Here is a 24120-nt window from a genome sequence, read left to right on the forward strand (position 1 = left end):
CAGAAAGACCAGCTATAATATTCCGCTTCTCAATCAAAACCTGTTTTGTTCCGTTTGTAATATTTAAACAAATTGCAATATTATTTTTCTCAGTCAATGTCTAATTGCGTTCCGATTAAAATTGAAATCAATAAATAAAATAAAATGAAACGCGGCAAAATCGTATCGTCAAAAAAACAAATGTTCTAATGCCTCAATTCTGTTCCAGAAAAAGAACGAAAAAGCAGGAAAGAAAAAAGAACGAAAAAGCAGGAAAGAATAACTCTCGAAACAACTTACTCCTCAAGGGTGATACCAAAGCAGGCGTTTGAGATTTTTACATTATTTTTTATTATTATTAATAAAAATGTTATTTTATAATATGTTTGGTTGTATCAGTCCAGGTCCCGATTTAATACAGATGAAGGATTTATATTTCCCATTTTCCAGGCATAACCCTCATTTATGACGTAAACTGCGGCTGAAGAACATGAATTGATTAAATTCTGCCCGTAACACTACGGCTGTCCACGAGCACTATCATGCAGCGTAAGGTTTACGACTTAGACATTTTATTGAGGGTGTTGAATTTAAGTCTATTGTTACCCGCACTCCAAGGTCCATTCGGCGAGTGCTCTGATAAGATTGTGTGTCATTTTAGGTTTTTAGAGATAAGTAGACACACATGTTACCCTGGCTATAGCTGCCCTGGTTTGTTGTTTTGCACCAGTGTATATCACCGTCACCCCTGGTAGCTGACCTGCGGCCCTTGTATAAACAGTCAAGTGTGTTACCACTAGTCGACGGATAAGCCAAAATATTATGGAAAGCGGCCCTTGAGCTCGTTATATGTTGTCCAAGAGCAAACCAATTATATCGCAGTTTCACCATTGACACTTTTACATATGTTCGTATATGGGGCGAGGGAAGAATATATAGTCCGTTCTTATGCACGCTTGAGAGAGGTCTCCCGCGGATTAATACTGAAAAAGAATGACACACGAAAATGTGTGCTGCATTTTCTTTAACATTACATACTTGCTAAGTATATTACGTATACTATGACTCTGTTATGACTAACAGAAAGAAATCGTAAGGGATTTTTTTATGAAAACCATGGTTTCAAAATTAGTAAAAACCATGAATACCATATAGTAATGGAAACAAATTTCGTTATGCAAACGATCTTTACAGACTTACAAACTATTCACAGCATTATATCAATAATGAACGCAGACATTCACAGTCGTTTACCGAGAAGAACAGATCTGGCTGTATTTCAGTATTTAAATTACATTAATTTCCTGGATCATGTGCAAGACGAAGTATAATTATTGGCGATTTCTGCTGGGGAAAATTCAAAGCTTCCGAGACCAAGTGGTCTTTGACTAAACGAGAGACCATCTCTCTATATGTAAATTCTGACAATTGGTGCACGCAACAATTTGGAACACATTATTAGCCTTATATTCATAAAATTACACGGTCTGCTCGGTTTTATTTGCTATCATTTTTTAGTCTGCAAAAATGGGTTTTTTTGTGGTCAAGTTGTCGCCAAAATAAAATTGGTTACAATAAATGGCAATTATTCAAAATGCTGTCGCATGTAATAATAGAATAGAAACTACAGGAGCAAGTCGGTTCCATGAAAAAACGATTCTTATTAAAAATTTTTTTAGGTATTGTCCTTGGGGAGCGGCTACGGCCAGGCAACGAGAAGGAGGATACAAAGGCCCTGTATACCATAGATAACTTAAGCACACATAAGTATGTTGAAATACCCTTGTTTCTCCACATGTATCTTATGCATGGTTATTCATATCAAGTTCAATAGCTTTGGCGATGTGCGGTATATTCATCATGGAATTGTAAAGTGAAACAGATAATTTGCTCACTGAAACTGCACATAGAATATACGTTGAAATGTTAAGTAGAAATACATCTCAGTTATAGGCGCTGATCCCAACGATTAATGTTATTTTGATGCATGTGTTGACTGGCTGTGTTGTTTATACGTTATATGTACGTCATATGCTATAGTTTTGTTTCTTATATTTTTAAGTAGTAAATTGAAATTAAATTCGTGCGCTAGTTTAATTGTTTTGTTATAAGTCTTTGTTAATTGAAATTAGCCAACATTTAAAATGATTAACATGTTGAGAAAATAAAAACAATTCATGGACTACCATTTGTGACGTTTATTCAGGTTTATGATTATTAAAGTACCAACAGAGTAGAAACTAAGTTGCCAATTCCAGGAGCCTTTAACATTAACCATGATCGCTTTGAATGTCAAGAATCTAATGGCCAAGCCAAAACAAAACTAGGTTCACACAGGTAATGAAAAGAAATTGTACATACATATTTAAGCAAAGTTAATCAAAAGACAGAAATAGTGACCGGCAACAATCAGCGAATCTATTCACTTACGCCTTAGCATGAATTTAACGAATTAGTTTAAACATGTTAGAAATGTAATGATTCACATGAAAATTGATAATTCGAGAATTTGTGAAATTATATACGAAAACAAATTAGAACCAACGCACCATACAGATAATACATTTGATCTTTAATCGTCATGAAACGTAATTGACTCATTCAATAGAGAAGAAAACTGCGTTTGGAAATGTTTTGTTATTTTGTTATCTTGTTATTTTCCGGCAATATTTTGTTATGTTAGTTTCTTCAAAAATGTTATGGGAAATACAGAACCTCTAAAAAAGACATTGAATAACAGAAATCAAAAAGGTGCTTTTATTCATTATTAAATGAAATACATCTATATTGTGTAAGACGTACGATAAATATCATTCGTTCATAGAAACAATTTTCATTCTATTCAAAATAAGCTCTTGAAAACACATGATACTAATTAAACACATTTTGTTCAAGGGATTTATGGTTATGTTTAAGTACGAATGTTGGGATATATGCGAAATATTGTGTGAACACCAATTTATTATTGAACTAGTGAGTATATAAGTATACTATAGATAACTGTAAAAACGATATACTAGTGAAGAAACACCACAGATAGAATCAAATATGATATCCTAGTAAGTACATACCATATATTGTAGCAAATATGATACATTATTGAATTAATACCTTAGATAGTAGTAAATACGATTTAGTGAGTTTAAACTATAGATAAAAACAAATAGCATAAACTAGTGAGGTATACTATCGATAGTAGCATATATGGTTGACATAACAAGTGAGTGTATACTATAGATTTAAGGAAATATGATTTTCTAGAGAATCACTACTATAGGTAGTAGCAAATAAGATGTATTAGTGAGAATATATCATAGATAGAAGCAAATGTGATATACTGGTACGAACACCATGGATACAAGCTGATATGATATACTAATGAGTATATACTATAGATTATAGGTAATATGACAATGGAAACTTCAGGGGCAGGCACGGTAAACAAACAGTAAAATTGAGGCACAAAGTTCATTCATCGCCTAAAGAGATACGCATCGTACCATACAGACAAATAGACAAAATCATTAAGTGACGATTTCGTCGTTTTAAAAAAAAACATTGCCTGGCTAAAGATCCACGTTCGTCCAGGACGGTCCCACCATTGAAGACAGTGACACTTGTTATATCGTTTGTCTAGTATTAAAATAAATTCAGCGATAATCATTTTCAGGCTAGACTGTGGCATACCTGATTCAAACCACTGAAAAAGATAATGAAATTTAAGTATTCAATCATGACATATTGCAACACCGTCTTATTACTTACGGTTTTGCTAATTTACGCCACACAACATGCATCCTAAATGCAAACGGACGTTAAATTGGTCTGTCGAGGTCGTGAATACAGAACTCGATTGTTGTTATGGCATGCCAGGGATATGACTTTATTTTTGTTGTGTCGTCAATATGTTGGTTGTCGTGTGCTTTTATTTAGACTTTGCTTTGTCATTGATTGATATATGGCTCTTTTGTATGAGTGTCCATCTCCTATTCCTATTTTTAACGCATGGTATTTGCGAACTGTTTTGGGAAACCAATTCATCTCTTGTGACGAAGCTCTTTGCCGATAACACTCGTATCTCTCGACCCTTCTCCGGAAAACAATTTGAAAACAAATGTCTGACCAGTTAAAATGTGAGCATCTGACAATGGCCACAGGTCGCGTAATGGTTTCTTCCGAGAATCTGATGTTTTGCCACAATTTGTCAGAGCAACCTTTGATGGCCCTAAGTACGTTGTCTAAAAGGATAAAGTAACTGATTTATATTTATCTTGTTTGTTCTTTTAAATTTTAAAGTGCATGACTTTGTCTTGACAGTGAAACCTTTTTAATTTACCCACGACATAAGGCACGAATTTCACCAAAACATTCCTAAGAGATAACAAAAGGTCAAAATAGAATTATGGCAACATTAAATGCTTCCTCTTTAGGAAATAGTATTTCGTTAAAAGTGTTACACTTTTACTACTGCAAATAAACACTTTCTTTAAAACTGAAACTTTCTTTGCAGTATAAAGAATTTTATTTAGATGATATGTGAACATAAGGGACAGGCTCAGTGCCCCCAAAGCCCTTCTATGATATAGACCAGGAGCCATAAGACATGGCCAACAGGGGCCGATCCCAGATTAGACGTTAGAGGAGGCGCAACTTTGGACGTCCACTCTCCTCCGAAAGGACCACAGTAATTTGGCTACAAAAGTGACATTGTGGGTGTGAACATCCCTAAAACTAATTCTTAAATGGTGACATTGTGGGTGTGAACATCCCTAAAACTAAGTGACATTGTGGGTGTGAACATCCCTAAAACTAATTCTTAAATGGTGCATTTTGCAGAGATATACTAGTATTGTATATACCATATTACATGAACAGCATTCTTTGCCAATTTTAGGGGAGAGGGCGTGCTATAGATTCTAGTTTTATTCGAACCTCCCATGAGTCCATTAAGGATAATTAAACTAATGAGTATTTTTAATTGTTATCCCACTTCGAGTAAAGTGATTTCAACAATGTTCGTTTAAATCAGTTAGTTTATTGTAGGTTGACACAAGTAGTTCATTAAAATACGGTTATTAAAAACGGGTTCTCCCACGCCGATGTAAACCGTCTCTGTTCTTTGTATAGTAGAAAATGTGGGTGAATATTAATGGTTTAATTAATTTCTGCACCGCTAGAACACTTGCTTTTCAGTTTCTTTCTGCAAAGTTTAAGAGTAAGAGTTTTCTTTTCTCTTTTGAAAATGTTGCTTTGCTCGTTTAAGACATTAGCCTTGTGAAAGACAAAACATTTATTTCTTTAAACAAATACTACGCAATATAATCGTCTTTTACCAAACAAAAATTGAAATGCTCATGCTCTATCAGTACTTTCACAAGATTTAACAAAAATGTTGGTTGTTTTAACTGCAACAATAGCAACAGTAGCAATTATTTACTATGCAGAGTCTCAACTTGGATTTTTATTTTTAATAAAAAGTTGCTCGCGTAAACAAATATATAGCTTTTCCCCTTAAGCTTGGCATCTGTCTTGAATGAGTAACTCATATTTAAAAGAAAATGCGCCTCGAGGGAGGTGTGGGGGGAGGGGGTACGACCCACTGAATATTATCCAATAGCATTGTCCTATGGTTTCGCCGACCATTTCTTAGAGATATCTCTAATCATACAATAAAACAACAAAGACAAGCCCAGTAGTCAAAGTAACTTTTAAATACGTATAACGTCCACAGTATATTGTGTTTGTCATCACGTGTGTTTCGTGTTGATATGTCGGTTTGTAATTATTTTACAACATATCACGCCCACAATATATTGTGTTTGTCATCACGTGAGCTCCTCGGTGATGTGTTCGTTTGTGACTTTCGTGCTATGTATCACGCCGACAGTAGATTGTGTTTGTTATCTCGTGTGTTATTGTTAATGTTTAACTAGTGTTCTACGTATCACACCCACAATAGGTTGTGTTTATTATCTCGTGCGTTTCTTGGGGATGTGTACGTAAATACCTAGAGCACTACATTGCACGCCCAAAGTACATTGTGTTTGCTATCTTGTGTGCTCCTTGTTGATGTGTCCGCTTGTAACTCTTGTAATACAAATAACGTCCAATGTAGATAGCTATAATTGAGCTTGTCATTGTGAGTCCATTGCAAGATTGAATTATGTACTTCATCCATCACGAATTCGTCTGCTGTATATTAATTTTGTCTAACCAGGAACGTAGAAAGTGCCCATCTATATTATTACACTTTTTTGTCAGAAAATGATAGAAATAATAATATTTCTTCACCAATATCCACAGCGTCTTTAAATTAAGCCAGACTCTATTCACCAGGTCCTGTGTCAATCCATAAATTTCGCGTGATGTGGCGCTTCGGGCGACTTATAACATCCTGCCAAGGATCATATTTGGACAGAAAATAACGGAAATTATTCATAATACAATGGTAGCGATGACGTGTTAAGAAAGTAATTTCATTTTCGGAACACGTATGTCTTTAGAGCTCGCCCTAGCTCATTTGGGTCGTCATTATTGCTATTTGATTATGCATACGGTAATATCAAACGTAATACAGATTATATCTAAAGATTTTATAGAGCAGAAACGAACAGTTATTTTATTCAAGTAAAATACATAGTTTGGTTGTGACATATACATATTTTTAAACAAATCAAACTGAAAGACATAACGTAAAAACATATATTAAGGATGGATCTTATTAGGAATCAGTAGGTTAAAACCGTTTCACAAGGTAAAGGATATAAAGCATGTTCACTTGGAAAATAATATTGGTATATAGGGTGTTCAGTTCAAAACATAGTAAAAAGTAGCATAATGAAAACAGTGGTATAAATCTTAGATGCAATATCTCATTGCATTAAATATTATATAGAAAGTGACTTTGAAGCTTCGTATATATATATTTACTTACCATAACTATTTCAGATATCTGTATACCTCACGTTGCTAGCGGTTTGTCTTATACCAAGTTAAGTTTTACAAAATTTCAATTGAATATTTTCGAAAAGTGGAGACTTGCTAAAACCCCAAACTTCAGAAGCATATGAAACTATTGGGGAAACAAAATCATCATATAACTGTGATGCTATTTTTAACATAGGCTCGTAATGTTAAAGTTTACTTAACAACGTGTTCATTGCTTTCAATATCAAGATTAAAATTACCAGTATAATTTAATGTTACTCCAAGATAATTAAAATCATTTACAACGTCGACGGTCACGTTACTATAGATCCATGACTTATTTCTTTTAAAACCACCTCTTTTTCTAAATACTACTATTTCTACTTAGCCTCGTTTACATCTAAGCCCCAGTTTGTACAAAAGTCAAATTGTCTATCTTACGAGGATTGCAGATCTTGTGGTGACGTGCCTAGTATATACATATCGTCTGCAAACAGTAAAAGTATGAGACATAAATCATTTATGTCTAATCCACAGTTTATCCTATTATTAATATAGCTCGGGGTTCTCGAAATAACATGAACACATTGTCGAAGATATTACCTTCCCCTTCCTTAAGCCAAAGTATTTTGAATATACATCACGTCCGTCCTTTCACACATGATTTTACATATTGATACATATTACGTATGATTCTCAACATTTTACCATTTAGGCCAAACTTATTTAGCCTAAACCACAACGCTTTTCTACATATCGAGTCAAAAAAGCGTTTCAAATCAATAAAACAACAATATGAACGTTTATTTGCATTTAAAAAGTGTTCAATAAGCGAATGGAGTATAAAAACAGCATCAATAGTGGACCTTCCTTTCCTAAATCCAAACTGCGCATCAGATATGGAATTATTTTCCTCGCACCAGGCAGTTATCCTCTGATTTATGACATAAGTAAATAATTTCGCAAAGTTACTCAACCAAATTATACTTTCATAATTTGCTACATTATTTTTATATCCTATTTATGTGTAGGAAAAATAATGCCTTTCGTCCATGCTTCAGGGAAAACTCCACAAATTTCTATTGAATATATCGGTAATAAAACCAGCTAAAATATCACTTGATTTAATAAAGAACTCATTTAGCAGCTTATTTTCTCCAGCAGACTTTATACTCTAAGGAATGTTTATGCCTGTATGTACGACTATATAAGCAAACGCCACCCGAATCTCTAAATACGTGTATTACCCATTAACGTACATATGATTAATCTTACAAAGCAAATGTACAGTTTATCGTGGTTAACCAGTGTAACAAATGAACACACAGCTATGGAAACAAAAAATAATTGTAAATAAACATATTTAATATATTAAGTCCAATCTACGACAAAGTTTTTGAGTTAAATGAACCTTTAAATTAAATTAGTAGGGTACTCAATATAGTAGATACCATACAGAAAACAATCAATATCCAAATCTAAAATAAACAACTTGGCTATGTCTTATATAAGGCCTTAAATCGCACATGTTCGGTCCATGCTACTCCAACATCTTGGCATCTTGTCTTGTTTAAAACGCGCAAACCATCAAGCATTACCATAACTTAATTCTGTCGGACAGGGTCGTGTGATTTGGCAACATTATTCTCTAGTTTTCAGGATAAGGAAGTCCAGAGGAGCGTTTGATGGTCTCAGTAACTCCCAAGTGGTTATTACGTGGCCTCAAGGCGACAATAGACTATCTCCTCACATTCCTAAATGGATCTTAGAACCTTTTCGCTCTCCGAGTTGTTCTCCCTAGACGATCAATACCCGATGCAGATATACAGCAGATAATTTAATCAACAAATACGGTATTATGGAACAGTCCAAGAGCGGTAGAATTATTTAACAGCAAGTGTCAAAAGAGCGAATACCAGTCCCTGTAGGACGTTTTAAAATATTTAAAAACTGTATAAAGAAATTGTATTTTTATAAAAGCAATTTAAATATCATGGAAGTATGTGTACCATATATTTCATTAGTTTAAGATATATATATTCACTGAAGTGTAATAGCAATCACCTCGAAATGATGGTTTATGTAGAGAAGCGTATAGCGCTAAATTATATTGACATATACTTGTATTATGCCGTTTATCTACTGCCACAAATTCTTTCTGGATTAATTAAATTTGTGCGAATGTTTGGTTCACAAATTGTGTAAAGCATTGTTTTATTTGTATTGGTCAGAAAATATAATCCCCGTACATTTTCAAAGGAATACTCGAACACAATATTTGCTCAATCATATCCCTGCATATCAAGCGCGTTGTTTCTCATCTCATAATGCTTATATTTCTTTGGTTGAATTTACTATTTAGCTTTCATATAGATGTTGTTTAATAAGATACAATGAACATCAATATTATTTTGAATCAATGCAGTCAGCATAAGTGGACAAGAAAAACAAAACAAAAACAATACACCTTAATAACAGGAATAAGCCATATGAAATGCCTATTGTAATATAACATTAAATAATGTCACATGATGAAAAAATGGCGAATTTCATATACAAATAATGACTTTCATGAGATTTCTATTCTTCAATTTCTAAATGTACTATTATTACTAAACATATGCACATTTATGAATGCAGGTCATAGACCACCGATTAAATAAGTATACATTTGTTGAACGTACCCTGAATGTATTCGATAAATCGCGCATAGGAGTAGTTACAATGTGATGAATATCTATAAAAATAAAAAACACATCAAGTAAATTCATCTTGTGCAGTCATTTTTTAAATAAAACAAAACTATTTAGCTTCAAATTATACTAACATTGAAAGCAGCCAATTTCCTGATATGGAATAATCATGCTTTGATTCTCTGACCTGAATTTATAGAAAGAAAAAAGTACGCATGTAACACTTAGAAGTCATTTCCGATTTGGTGTAATTTGCCCTAAAAAATAAAGCATATATAATAAGATGGATTATTTGGCAACTATACAATTCTTAGTAACTGCAATTGCTGATGAATGATTTATTGTTTTAATTGTAAAGGACGTCGCTAGCATGAATTTGTATCATCATAATATTCGTTATATTGACGTGAACACATATATCATTAGTTTTCGGAATCTGTACGCGCTATAATGAAACGTTTTATGTATCAAGTGCTTTAAATAATAAAATAAGTAGTTGCGATAGAAAAAGAATTTCACATTCGATGTAATGTATTACCAAATTTGTGTAAACTGCTATAATGCATTCAGAATGGAATGACCACTGACGTAGTATGATCTATGTATGTAATATTGCTTAGTCGATCGAGTGCTATTTAAAACAAATGGCGTTTATTGTTTGGTTGATCACTTTGCCATTGGACACGATTGTCATGTTTATATCGTTCGGTAAGTCATTTATGCCTTTGAAAACGATTGTCATCCTTTTATTGTTCGGTTAATCATTTATGCCACTGAGCACGATTGTCATCCTTTTATTGTTCTGTTGATCATTTATGCCACTGAGCACGATTGTCATCCTTTAATTGTTCTGTTGATCATTTATGCCACTGAACACGATTGTCATCCTTATATTGTTCGGTTGATCATTTATGCCAGTGAACACGATTGTCATCCTTTTATTGTTCGGTTGATCATTTATGCCACTGAGCACGATTGTCATCCTTTTATTGTTCTGTTGATCATTTATGCCACTGAGCACGATTGTCATCCTTTTATTGTTCTGTTGATCATTTATGCCACTGAACACGATTGCCATCCTTATATTGTTCTGTTGATCATCTATGCCACTGAACACGATTGTCATCCTTATATTGTTCGGTTGATCATTTATGCCAGTGAACACGATTGTCATCCTTTTATTGTTCGGTTGATCATTTATGCCACTGAGCACGATTGTCATCCTTTTATTGTTCGGTTGATCATTTATGCCACTGAGCACGATTGTCATCCTTTTATTGTTCTGTTGATCATTTATGCCACTGAACACGATTGCCATCCTTATTTTGTTCTGTTGATCATCTATCATCTATTGTCATCCTTTAATTGTTCGGTTGATCATTTATGCCACTGAGCACGATTGTCATCCTTTTATTGTTCGGTTGATCATTTTTGCCACTGAGCACGATTGTCATCCTTTTATTGTTCTGTTGATCATTTATGCCACTGAGCACGATTGTCATCATTTTATTGTTCTGTTGATCATTTATGCCACTGAACACGATTGCCATCCTTATTTTGTTCTGTTGATCATCTATGCCACTGAACACGATTGTCATCCTTATATTGTTCTGTTGATCATTTATGCCACTGAACACGATTGTCATCCCTTCATTGTTCTGTTGATCATGTATGCCATTGAATATGATCAGCATGTGATTATTGTTTGGATCATCACTGTGCCATTAAACACGAACATCATGTGATTATTGTTTGGTTTATCACTGTGCCATAAAACACGATCATCATGTAATTATTGTTTGGTTGATCACTGTGCCATTAAACACGATCATCATGTGATTATTGTTTGGTTGATCACTGTGCCATTAAACACGAACATCATGTGATTATTGTTTGGTTGATCACAGTGCCATTAAACACGATCATCATGTAATTATTGTTTGGTTGATCACTGTGCCATTAAACACGACCATCATGTAATTATTGTTTGGTTGATCACTGTGCCATTAAACACGAAAATCATGTAATTATTGTTTGGATTTTCACTGTGCCATTAATCACGATCATCGTGTAATTATTGTTTGGTTGATCACTGTGCCATTAAACACGAGCATCATGTAATTATTGTTTGGATTTTCACTGTGCCATTAAACACGAGCATCATGTAATTATTGTTTAGATGATCACTGTGCCATTAAACACGATCGTCATGTAATTATTGTTTGGATTTTCACTGTGCCATTAAACACGAGCATCATGTAATTATTGTTTAGATGATCACTGTGCCATTAAACACGATCATCATGTAATTATTGTTTGGATTTTCACTGTGCCATTCAACAAGAGCATCATGTGATTATTGTTTGGTTGATTATTTTGCCATTAAACACGATCACCATGTGATAATTGTTTGGTTCATCACTGTGCCATTTACCACGATTATCATGTTTTTCTTGTTTTGATGATCATTGCAACATTTCACACAAGTATCACGTGTTCGTTGTTTCGTTAATCATCATCAGCATATGGTAATGGTTCGGTTTATCCTTGTGCCATTAAACATGGTTCACATTTTTATTGTTTTTAATTCTGCAACATGTTATATTTCTGTAAATTAACGTAAAAACAAGCTGCAGTGACCTTTTCCAGAAAACATTACCAGGCAAAAAGTCCTCAGACAAATGTCCGCCAAGTTGTTTTTTCTCATCTCGACATTGTAATTGAAACAAATTTGACAGCTGGCTTCGAAACTTGTTCGCCGTGCAGCGGAAATTTATGTTGTAGCAGCGGAATACGCATTCAATCAAATTCAATTTGGTCTGAGAACAGTTCCAGGGATTTGGTGTTTTGTCCTCCATGTGCAAATAATACATCTTCCGCACAGAAAAACATGGAAGTTTTATACTCGATAACGCCATCCATCTCAGTGAAACATTTATGTAGACTGCAAATTTTATACCGCTTCTAAATCGGATGTTGTTTTGATTTAGAAAGACTCTCTCCAAAAATCTTGTTTTAAATTTCATAAATCTCACCCTTCTTAGGTCTTATAAGAAAAACTTAAATAAAACCAAAAAGTACCTTACTTAATAAAAGATATCCACAAGAAAACCGCATTACTTGTAAATACTTCGAAGCAGCCGTCACCTTACTATCTGGCGAAACTATCTTTTCTGTCATCGAAACAACGCCTCTGTGAGATCCAACATTATTACACAAGTGCTAGATAATGATTTGCCAAATGTTCGTAATTTGCCTCTCGAATAAATATAGGGATATTCTTATCCCCAGTCGCGGTAATTGGTTCACAAGTTTACAGTGATACGGAGCGACTTTACTGTAATTATCTTTCCTAGAAAATCAAGGTCTGATTTTACAGGATGTATACTCTTCCTACCGAAAGATTACCCAATAGTCTGGCTGATTTTTCAAATGTCAGACGTTATTGTCCGTACAGAATATTCCCGGGTGAACTGATATAATTTTAATTCTTCGGCTACGATAAAAAAAAATAATACATTTAATCACTGTTAATCCGAAATTGTAGGGACCCAAATACTTATTTCGAAAATGCGATATTTCGCGTTAACAGTTTTCAGGAAATGACAGCTTTCGCGAATTATAGATTACGTGAAAATTAAAGTCGTGAAGATTGCAATGTCGGTTATACGTTACCAATACGACACACTCGGCTTGAGTGATCTTTCGTATACATTATGTACATGTTTGTATAGGAATATATGGGGCAACTTCATATGAAAATTTAGGCCGACTATCTGGGAAGGCTTCGGCGAACAATATAGGCGGTTTGGGCGGTTTTTATGGTCAACCATGTGAAAGATATTGGCCAACAATAAAGGATAATCTGGCCAACAATAAAGAAAGAGTTGGGCGGACCATATGAACGATATTGGCAAACAATATAGAAAGATTTGGTCCAACAATATTGTTTAGATTTGGGAAAACTTAATAAAAGATATTGGCCAATTAAATAGGAAGATTTGGCCAACACTATTGGAAGATTTGGGCTAACCATATGAAAGATATTGCCATACCATTTAGGAAGATTTTGGTCGACTCGGGCCAATTATAAAGGAACATATAGAAAAAGTATAGAAAGCTGTGTCAAATAACGCATTTGGTAACGTCGTGTCAAAGATGCAAGCCTCGTGGTGTAGAGGTATTTATGAAACGTTGCCAACCCTATATTGGTCGGCGGATATTAACTGATTTATTTTCTTCATCAGAAAGGTAGCTATCGTAATAAGTTGACCAAAGAGGAAATTCCGGGAAACTATGGCGTGGCGTATTTAGTTCCGTTTCGTTTAACAATACATTTATACGGGTTTTGTAAACACTCTTTAGAGTTTATCCATACACAAACGGGTTAGCATAAGGTTGTCCGGTTGACGAACTGGTTAGCGCTCTCGGTTTTCACCTAGGCAATCCGAGTTCGATTTCCGGCCTGGATGCATGTCAGTTTGGTGTGTGGTCACCAAGATGGACAAGTGCGTTTCCACCGGGTTCTCCGGGTTTACCCAAAACACAAGTCCACACTCCCGCCTAACATCGTACCAACGTGACTGATCAATATAATGTTGTGATAACTTGTTTTACAATGTAAATGATATAAACTGTGTTTGCTTAGTTTGTTTTTGTTTGAAAAAGTTTTGCATAACGTACTCTGAATCGGCGTTTATAGCGCTAAAATGTAAAACGCTTTATTATCGAGTGATATTAACTAAACTCATGAATCACTCAACATGAGATTATCAGCTTAGAAATTGTTAAAACATAAATATAGTTGTTTTGTCTATCCTTTGAACTGTAAACTGTACATGTATATCTTTAAGGACTATAAAATAGACACATTTTCAAAAAAGTACTCTGAATTGCATTCCTTCGTCTGCAAAGTCGGAATCATAGAAGTGCTTGGGGTTTACCTACTAGTTTATAATTAATTGTTTTTATTATTAAGTTTCCTCAAGTTAATGCAGACTTTGATAAGATTTACCATTTATAGTTTTAGTTTATTCGGATTGTTGGCATAAAAGTGAGGTTGTGCACACCAGTTTAAACCCCCAGTAAATTTACATTTTACTAACCGTTCTAAGGCGGCACCTAACAATCCTTAATAAACACTATATATATTCAGTGTGTTGTATGTGCAGTTTTGTGCTGTTGGTCCATCTTTCTGGTTTGGGATTGTTTTTGTGTTCTATGTCTTTGGCGTTGACCCTGTGATATTAAACGGGGTTTTAGTTTAAACATTCGACTACTGTCATTGTTCCAGAAGTTTTTTATATAAATATTGTTCATTATTAAATTGCAGTTGTATTAAATCTTAAATCTTTAAATAAATGCTTGATCTTAATACGCCGTCATGTTAATTCAATACACATCTAAGTAAAATTTAAGCATTTAATTCAGATAGTTAGAAAATGCAAAACTGAAATACGAATTGCCAATGATTCCCACAACGTGCAAGATTACTTGAAAATTGTTCAATTTTGTTCAATGTCAGTCATTTGATAAAACACCTCCTCTATCAACACACCTATCCTATGTTTCATGACCATTCAGTAGTTTTTAATTGTTTACATGATTTTCCACAAACAACACAACACACGTTGACAATGAAATACGAAACTACAAATTTTTACCTATTGAGTCGGCACGACTTAATTCAGACGCTGTCACATGATACAAGCTAAAGGTGGCGGAAGTCGGTGGACATGTTCGATTCTCCGTATCTATGATCTCTAAATAGTCACTTTCGAGGCCAACACGGCGTTTGAAATTTCTGCATATCCTTGTCCTACCTTTCGTTCCTCGTCCTTCGATCATAAAAGTATTAAGGATTAAAATTATTTCCAACAAGAACACAGGATTCAGTCTTAGTCTATTTCCCAGACTACCAGTTATACCCAAAACTTTACAGACAGGCATATTGTCATGTGTTTCGTTTTGTCCATGTATATTATATATTTACAGAAATCAAAATGTTACTCCACCGTTTAATTTTATTTAAAGATTTCATAAAACACTAACGTTCCTTATGTTCACAAAACCCAACATAGAAGAACAAACAATGTCCCTTCTATAACTACTGCAGGTCTCCGATAATTCCAACATTGCTCCGATATCAGAAGCTCCTTTGGTGTCTCGGAATGTGTCACCTCTAAATGGAAGTTTCTCCCAAATAGTTGCAGGCGCTTCCTGGATTTCCAATATTGCTGAAAGCTGCCATTTTACGGCTTCTAGTGTTTCCAGCTTGGACAGCAAGCTGTGGCGGCCTCCGAGCAATTTTTAGATTTGCTTTGAAGGTATGAGTACATGAATTGATTTTTAGGATGTCAGTTATACTTGCTGGTAAATTCCTTAATTTAGACTTTGTTTGGCAACCTGTATTCAAATAACGGAAAAGAAGAATGATGTTTTTCTCCCATCAAAAACCACAGGTTCCATCGTTTTCTAGAGTTGACAATCGAGACATTTATGTTAACAATCGTCCACTTTTCTAATTTTCTTTCGACAGCAATTCTAATAAAGAAAGTATGAAAAAATAAGTAGAGTGTGCATTTTCTTTCATAATTTACGATGAAATATGGGGTTTTGACAGTGAAATAACAACAGTGAAAATATCAATTTGATATTTTCACTGCAAAATAAGGAGTGAAAATATCAACTTTCAGAACTACTTTTAAATTCCTTTGTTGTTACATGTACTTGCCTTGATCAAAACAGAACACTGGACTTCAGTTAATTATGTCAAAAAATGTTTAAAAAAACGAAAGAAATATTTTATAAATTAAAATAAATATATAATTGGAAATTAACAACTTACCGTTTATTACCGGTTATCCCGTTTATCATTTTACTGATCTTTGAAGCTGAATGTTCGAACATTTGCTTTCATACCAAACAAATTACAGACAAAAACAACTGTTCGAACATAAATAAATTTTTATATCATCGTTCAAATGTATTTTGAACTGTTTACCATTGTAGTACGTAAAATGAGCTTCCTGGAGAATTCACACAACAATTTACAGATAGATCCGATATTTTTACCCCACCCACACCTCAAAATGTGTCGACAAACTAGCGTGGCATTTACTCTTTATCTTGAAACAAACAAAGCGAAACAGACTGGTCTCTGACAGTAAGATGACTGAATATTAACTTACTATAAAAACACGCGTACATGCCGTCTTAAACTAAGAAGAATGGTTAAAATCCAATGAGTATCCACATTTGTTTTGCTAACACATTTGACCTTCCAAATTTTCATTCTTTAAATAGCGGCGTAGTAATTTGGTTATGTATTCATGCCCATCTTAGAATAAAACGTGTTTTCATTATTTTTTGGAACATATGTGCACTAATAATACTTTATTGTTTACTGTTCATAAAGCTTTGCAATAAAAAACGAGCGAATATTAAGCTATAAGAATGAATAGCAGAGAACTATTTCTCAGCAAACCGAAAGTAGAAAAGTTGACAGCTATAACTATGCATGAAGGGCGCTCCACGGGTAGCAGCGTAAAGCCCACCCTTTTCAAAAAAGGGGGTAATTCAGAAATATATAAAAAAATAAAAAAAAACTCCGAAAATAAGCATAAAAGAAACAGAAAATTTGTTTGTTTCAGTGTAAGATCGTATTTTGTTTCACTCGTGATCATAAAAAAACTACATTTTCACTCGTGGCGCATCCTCTATATATTAAAAGTCATATTTATCTTCTGCTATTATTTTAACGATTCAAATTGGTTCAGTTCACTTCTTCTTTGATAAGATTATCAATTAGGCAGACTTTATTATGATTTGTATGTAAGATTGATTAAAGAATGAGTCTTATCAATTATGGCTTTGTACGAGAGCAATGTTTGTGTTTACATTAGCATTACATTTTTGTCAAATGAATACAAATTGTCGTAAATAATAAAAATAGCCAATATGACTGAAAATGAAAGCTTCAACACATGGTGTTCAAGACTGCTGAAAGCTGCCAATTTACAGCATCTTATGTTTCTAACTTGGAAAGTAAGATCGAGTTGTCTTCAGTTTCGCCGTAAATATTTTGTTTGTTAATTTCTGTTTCGTATGTATAGCATATTGGATTTAAGAATGATGTAGCTAATCGTAAGATTTATTTTAAATAACAGACCAAAAGAACGAACGAAGTCAATGATGCATGACTCTATGATTAACTTAAGTTGCAAATTAAATGCCACCCCTGAAAAGAAAGACGCGGTTTTACTATAATAACTAGTCTGTGTCTCACTTGATAGACGGCATAGCAGAATAACATATATTTATTTTTGCGACTGGTCATTATTAAATCATGTGCTTAAGTTTGATACAGTTCCAACTCTCTTTGTACGTGCTTTGGAAATATGTTTCTAATTATAGTGCATAAATATAAGATAATGACAACTGATCCTTTACTGTTTATTTATCATTTCTGATTCCGACGGATACCCTCTCAAAACTTAATGTAAACGATACGCAATATAGAAAGGTACTGTTGTCTCGTGTTTTTCTTTCATTTTTGCTTTACTTTTTGCATAGTGTGCCACTTTAAAAGCCTATTGCATATTGTGTTAACGGACATTGACCTTACAAAATCAAAATTATTATAACAACTTTCACACTATCGGCTACTGTATATCTTTTTTTTGTTATCTTGGCTAAAACCTTGATAATACTTAACTACAATGTATGAACAGTGTCCGGAATTACTGCACGATTAAAAGTTCCTCTAAACCACCCAAAGTGACCTAAGATTATGTCGGACTATATTCACCAGGTCATGTGTTTTGTAATCATTCAATAATCATGCGTGATGCTCAGTTTTCGGAAGGTATAATACTATGCCAAGTATATGTTGACACACATAATGACAGGAATATTTGTAGAATATTTCAGTTAAGTACCAAGAGTAATATGTATATTTTTTGAAAATCTTATCATTTTTTAACTTCAGTTTTGCTGCTGCGGTTATGCTAACGTTTCGATTTACCTTCAGAGTTAGTAAACAACTTTTCCTCTTGACAACTACGCAACAATAATGATCAATGTACCTACGATGACTATCTCATACATGTCCATTTACCTACGATGACTATCTCATACATGTCCATTTACCTACGATGACTATCTCATACATGTCCATTTACCTACGATGACTATCTCATACATGTCCATTTACCTACGATGACTATCTCATACATGTCCATTTACCTACGATGACTATCTCATACATGTCCATTTACCTACGATGACTATCTCATACATGTCCATTTACCTACGATGACTATCTCATACATGTACATTTATTAAGCAATATAGATACACGAAATTAATAAAAAAGACCAAGAACGGAGAGAAATAAACCCGAAACTCCCCACACCAAAGACAAAACAGTTTAACAAAATTACATTAAGTGAGCAACATGCTTCTTTCTTAAATAAAATTACAACATTGATAGTCGACATGTCGAGGCTTAACATCCGATAATATCATCAGACAAACACCATCATGGTTTGCAATGTTCGCATATTCTGTTATTGAAAACGGCAAACGCCTGACGGCAATATTTTCTGTTTGATCAGAAATACATTTCATCAATTTCACTATGTTCACGCAAATATTGTTGCAAAAGCACGCCATTTGATGTGTATTACATGGGTTTCAGAACAGTTGAAAACCTTTTAAACGAAAACTGAAGGGAGTCGTAAAGCCCGACGAATAATTGTAACAATAACTACGAAGCTATGCATATCAATATTATGTATTATATCGTACATTTCTTAATCCAAATGGTATCTTCGAATTATGCTAATCATTCGGTGGGTTGATGCAATAACGTGTGAAGTGGCATTTTAATATAGAGCATGCTGATATTGTCTGGCATTAACCCAACGAAACTATCAACATGTTTGCTTTCAATTCTTGTTTTCCATTTAGAACTAATTCTTAAGACATGGTTAAAAACTTTTGTGTTTATTTTCCATCTTTGACTTCCTTTGATATCAGTTTTTCTTAATACTTCCAGAGTATTTCATCAGACAAAGACGTTCATGGTCTATGCTCTTCTCATCTATAGTAATTGAAAACGTCAAATGCCTGACGTCAAATATTTGTTGTTTGACCAGCAAAACAGAAAAGTCAATTTACACTGTACATCAAATGAAAATGGGTTGTTGAGAAACAAATCGTTTGATGTGTATTTCAATCATATTTTATCAACGGAATTTCTTTTGTTTAAATGATCACTGGAAGTATTTTATTTCCCGACTAAAGTTAGCGAACATTACTGTGGTGGTATGGCATACATGCTATGAACAAGAATTTTAAATCACATATTTATTACCACACATTCTCAAAATTGCTTTTGGAATTATACAAATACGCCCAGGACCAGTACATAATTACCGCTTGTGTCTGTATTTTAAAGCAAAAGAAAGAAAATGCGAACAAATAAAAATACTATTTGCGGAAACAGATGAATGAATATTTAAAAGTTCTTAATGCAGATATACAAATGTTAGCTCTAGTGCTTTTATATTACCAATTTCACAAACAGGTTTTATCAGTTTTGAGTGTACAGTCTCAAAACGGCGAAACGTATGTGGTAAGCGACAGAGGGATTGGCGTCCGATCTCGAATCAACACTTTCAACGTTTTGAACTTTCCTTCGTTTTGTAGAGTAATTTTTTGTTGACAATTCCATAATTAATTTGTTAATGCAGATATAAGATTTTAAACTGTACATGTTTCGTCGCTATGCAAACGAACAGAAATACAAACAGGAAGGAGCAGCCAGCACAAGTCTGAATTCATAAAGAGGACGATATTAACAAAAACGTATGAAAGTTGCTACTGCTACTAACTCATTTCCGGACGTCAACATATCTTATCAAATGTTAATGGTGAAGTCTCAGACTGACACAAAAATGCTTTCAAAGTGTCTGAGAAATACATTTAAAATTTAATAGTGTGCCCTCAGGAGTAAACAAGTAGCGTATATATCTTGTCTGTAGACAAGATTGGACGTAGAGAAAAGGCTGCTTTTAGGTTAGAGAGTTGTTGATTTAAAAATAAATCTTCAGAGGGAGATATTTCGAAAACAAAATAATCATTCTTGAGAATAAATAAATTATTAAAACATAAACAAACTGAATTATAATAAATTTCTTTAAAGGAAAATGTTCGTCTACATTCTACTGTTAGCGATAATGTCAAATGTTACTCAGACTTCTAACACTTCGGTGGAATATGCAAACAATCTTGGATTATCGAACCTTAATGTTATTAGTTAATGTTATAATATTTAGACGCTTGACCTCTTCTACTTTAATTTGCAAAAGGACCGAATTAATGTCTAGCAAGAGAGTCGATGTTAGTTTTTTTTTGCTACATTGGAACATTTTAGCTGAGGCCGAATTTCATCCTTTAAAAAAATCATTTCCTTCCACGTGCAGAAAGCAAATATCATACGAGTAGTATATTACACGGGGCCCTGTAACGTTAACTTTGATCTTCTGTTTTCCAAGAAAGAAAGAAAGGTGGAAGGAAGTGTTGGCATACAACTGATTCATGTCAAATGTTACGGAATGCAGTCTCAGGCGAGCAAAACAAAATTTTCAATTTGTCAGAGAAATACATCTGAAACCCTTAGGCATAAATAAGTAATGTATAACTTTTCTTTTCTTTTTTATTTGGGTGGGGGGATTTGAATAAAAGGGTAGATAATATCCCGCTACCGAATGAAACAGTGAGTTTACCGAAGCAGTAGTACACTTAATTTATCGTCTGTGAAAATCAAAATAATGTTAAAGTACACAGAACCATCATGAAAACGCAATGACGGCGATTTTTGAATATAAATATGTATACCAGCTGATATACCTTATTCGGAAAGAAAATGGCAGTTATGTGATTTACTGGAAGATGAATATCATTTTATTTTTGAATGTAAATTGTATACTGACATACGAAGCTTATATTGATAAATATAATTATGCACGACCTAATATGATTAAATTTATAGAATTATTCACCTCTCAAAATACTAATATAAATAGAAAATTATCTATGTTTGTATTCAAAGCTATCGAGTTGAGAAATGCCTTCTATAGTTATTACGAATACTATTTAGTTATTCCTCTCGCTGTGTTTATGTTGTTCTATGGAACCGTGATTGTTAAACCAGTTTGTAATAAATTAACTCTATATTACTTCAACGACGGCGATAGGTTACATGCGAACTATCGTTGTACACCCTTAGTGCGACGCTTACAATCAGGTTTAGCTGTAAAGCATGATCTTATAACAAAGCGCTATTAATTAATTAATTAATGATTAATGAGTCATCTTGAATGGGCACTTCTACATTTATTCTGAAAGTAGAACAGTAATTAAAATTAAAGTAAGATAAGAACAAAATAGGAATTAGGTAAGTAATTACCACTTGATTTAAAAAAAAAAATAATTACATGTTAACGTATTTAACATACTTATGAGCCTTTTTTGATTTCCCTTATAAGTTTGGTAAATAGAATGACAGTGTTCTAACTTCGCTGAAAGAACAATATTTTTGTTGAGAACTTTTCATGTCTTTGCCATGCCCATTTTTAAATCGGAACCAGATGAGAAATTAAACTTAAAAATATATTGTCTAAATAACGTACCTTATAAAAAAGAAATAGAAACGGTATATCTGGATGTGTCTTATGACAAACATATACAGTTTCAATTCCATTTTCTTCATATAAGATACTTTCTAGGAATGTATGTGTCAAATATTTTTGTTCAACTGCAGGAATTAATCAAACAATAACTATTCCTAATAGTCGTTATCTCGTTTACGTGTTTGTAAATTACTTCATTCTGGCATGTGTTATTTATCCATTTGATTCAAAAACTGTATTCAAATTGCGGAAAATGCAGATTCATGCAAATGAATGCTGATACGAAGTTCCCTTGTATTTGCATTATCAAACCTCCCCCGAGGACTCTTTTTCAATAAAGCATGTAAATGCAATACTATTTATTCAAAGTGAATGGGATAAATGGCATTGTATGTCTTTTTATTTGAATCCATAATCCGATATCCTACTGATCTTTCCTTCTCTTTGAGCATGATTGGCAAATATATGGAGTGTATACCTATGTATTGTAAATATAACACTAAACTTGGCATTCATCATTTAACAAAAACAAGGTGTTTTTTAACATTTTGCCAATGAAAAACGACGTATATACACTAATCAAACAAGAATGCAAACGGTCCATTTTTCCTTTCCAAAATATTTCTGTTGGAAAATTGTCGTGCTACCAAGCAATGTCCTCAGGCTTTGGCAACCTTAAGGGATTTGATTCCTTTTTGCCCATCAGATACTCCAAATTTTCAGCATGTTATGTTAGGGGGTTGAAAGTACACATTTTATTGGAATGTACTATTTCTAATCGTTTGATTATTTTATGATTGCTTCCTCCTCTCCAAATAAAAATAAATAAATAAATATTTACGTTGCAACATGTGTTTCTGTACCCAATCAACAATTCATTCAGGCTTCATGGTGATTACAGCTCTCTTAAGGAAGGCATTTGCCTTTTTTAAACTAGGAAATGATTTACAATCACTATTTCTATAACTTTATTGAATTTCTTTCTTATTTTGAAAGATATCATCAATAACCCGCAAGACATATTAAAATGTGAACGTTTTTTATCCAAAATTAGATAAAATCTTTTTTTTTGTAAAATTCGGTAAACCTCCTAGGCTACTACTACCCCGACACATGTAATAAAGAACCTTAAAACAATTAAGACATGCACTTTTGAAATATTAAACTATTTTGCCTTCCCCACACACTTTTGGTTTTAGTTTTTTAAAGTTACTTGTAAAAATGTGTGTTGTTTTATTATTTTTTTAAAGCATTTCACACAACTATTATTCAGTGAACCGTAAAACACATGCAGTAAATATATATGTACGTTTCACTATAAATTCAACATTATAATGTTTAAAGGCTTGCTGATACTTAGATGTGATTTCATTCCAATTAAGAGACCCTAGATGCATCAATTCTATTCAATTATTGATTGATATTGGGAAAATTGAGAGGTTATGCTAACTAAAACCCAATAAAGTAATCATTTACTGTGTTGTTGTTGAGTTTTGTGCCGCTGTTCCATGTTTCTGGTAAGCGGGTGTTTGTTTTTTTTCTATGTATTCAGCGTTTACCATGTGCCATTAAAAACTTTCGACTACTGAAAAAAATAACTCAAGAATGATTTCAGTTGCTTAACATAGAGATACAGTGTAAAATATATTAGTTTACATTTTAATTGATTGTACAAACTAATATAATCTATGTGGACAAGCACATTAGATAAAAAAAAACATAAGACGAATAAAGGCATACAATGTCAAAAGACATAATATGTTTAGGTTAGGTCAGTATGACCAAGGTCAAATGTTTTATGACGAACCATGCAAGAACTGTAA

The 24120-nt window shown here is 33.5% G+C and overlaps 1 protein-coding gene across 3 annotated transcripts in view; it reads right to left on the reverse strand.

Annotated features, from left to right (window-relative positions):
• LOC128233617 (uncharacterized) overlaps window positions 1-24120 on the reverse strand; it is a 149126-nt gene that overhangs the window by 42274 nt on the left and 82732 nt on the right. Inside the window, exon 1 of one of the 3 annotated variants that reach the window (XM_052947388.1) lies at window positions 15263-15761. The exons of the other annotated variants lie outside the window; for them this stretch is intronic. Coding sequence (XP_052803348.1) covers window positions 15263-15548 — 286 coding nt within the window. The 5' untranslated portion in view covers window positions 15549-15761. Of the gene's footprint in view, window positions 1-15262; window positions 15762-24120 lie in introns of those variants that run through there. 3 annotated transcript variants of the gene reach the window in all.

This window comes from Mya arenaria, chromosome 1 (genome assembly GCF_026914265.1).
Source record: "Mya arenaria isolate MELC-2E11 chromosome 1, ASM2691426v1".
NCBI lineage: Eukaryota > Metazoa > Mollusca > Bivalvia > Myida > Myidae > Mya > Mya arenaria.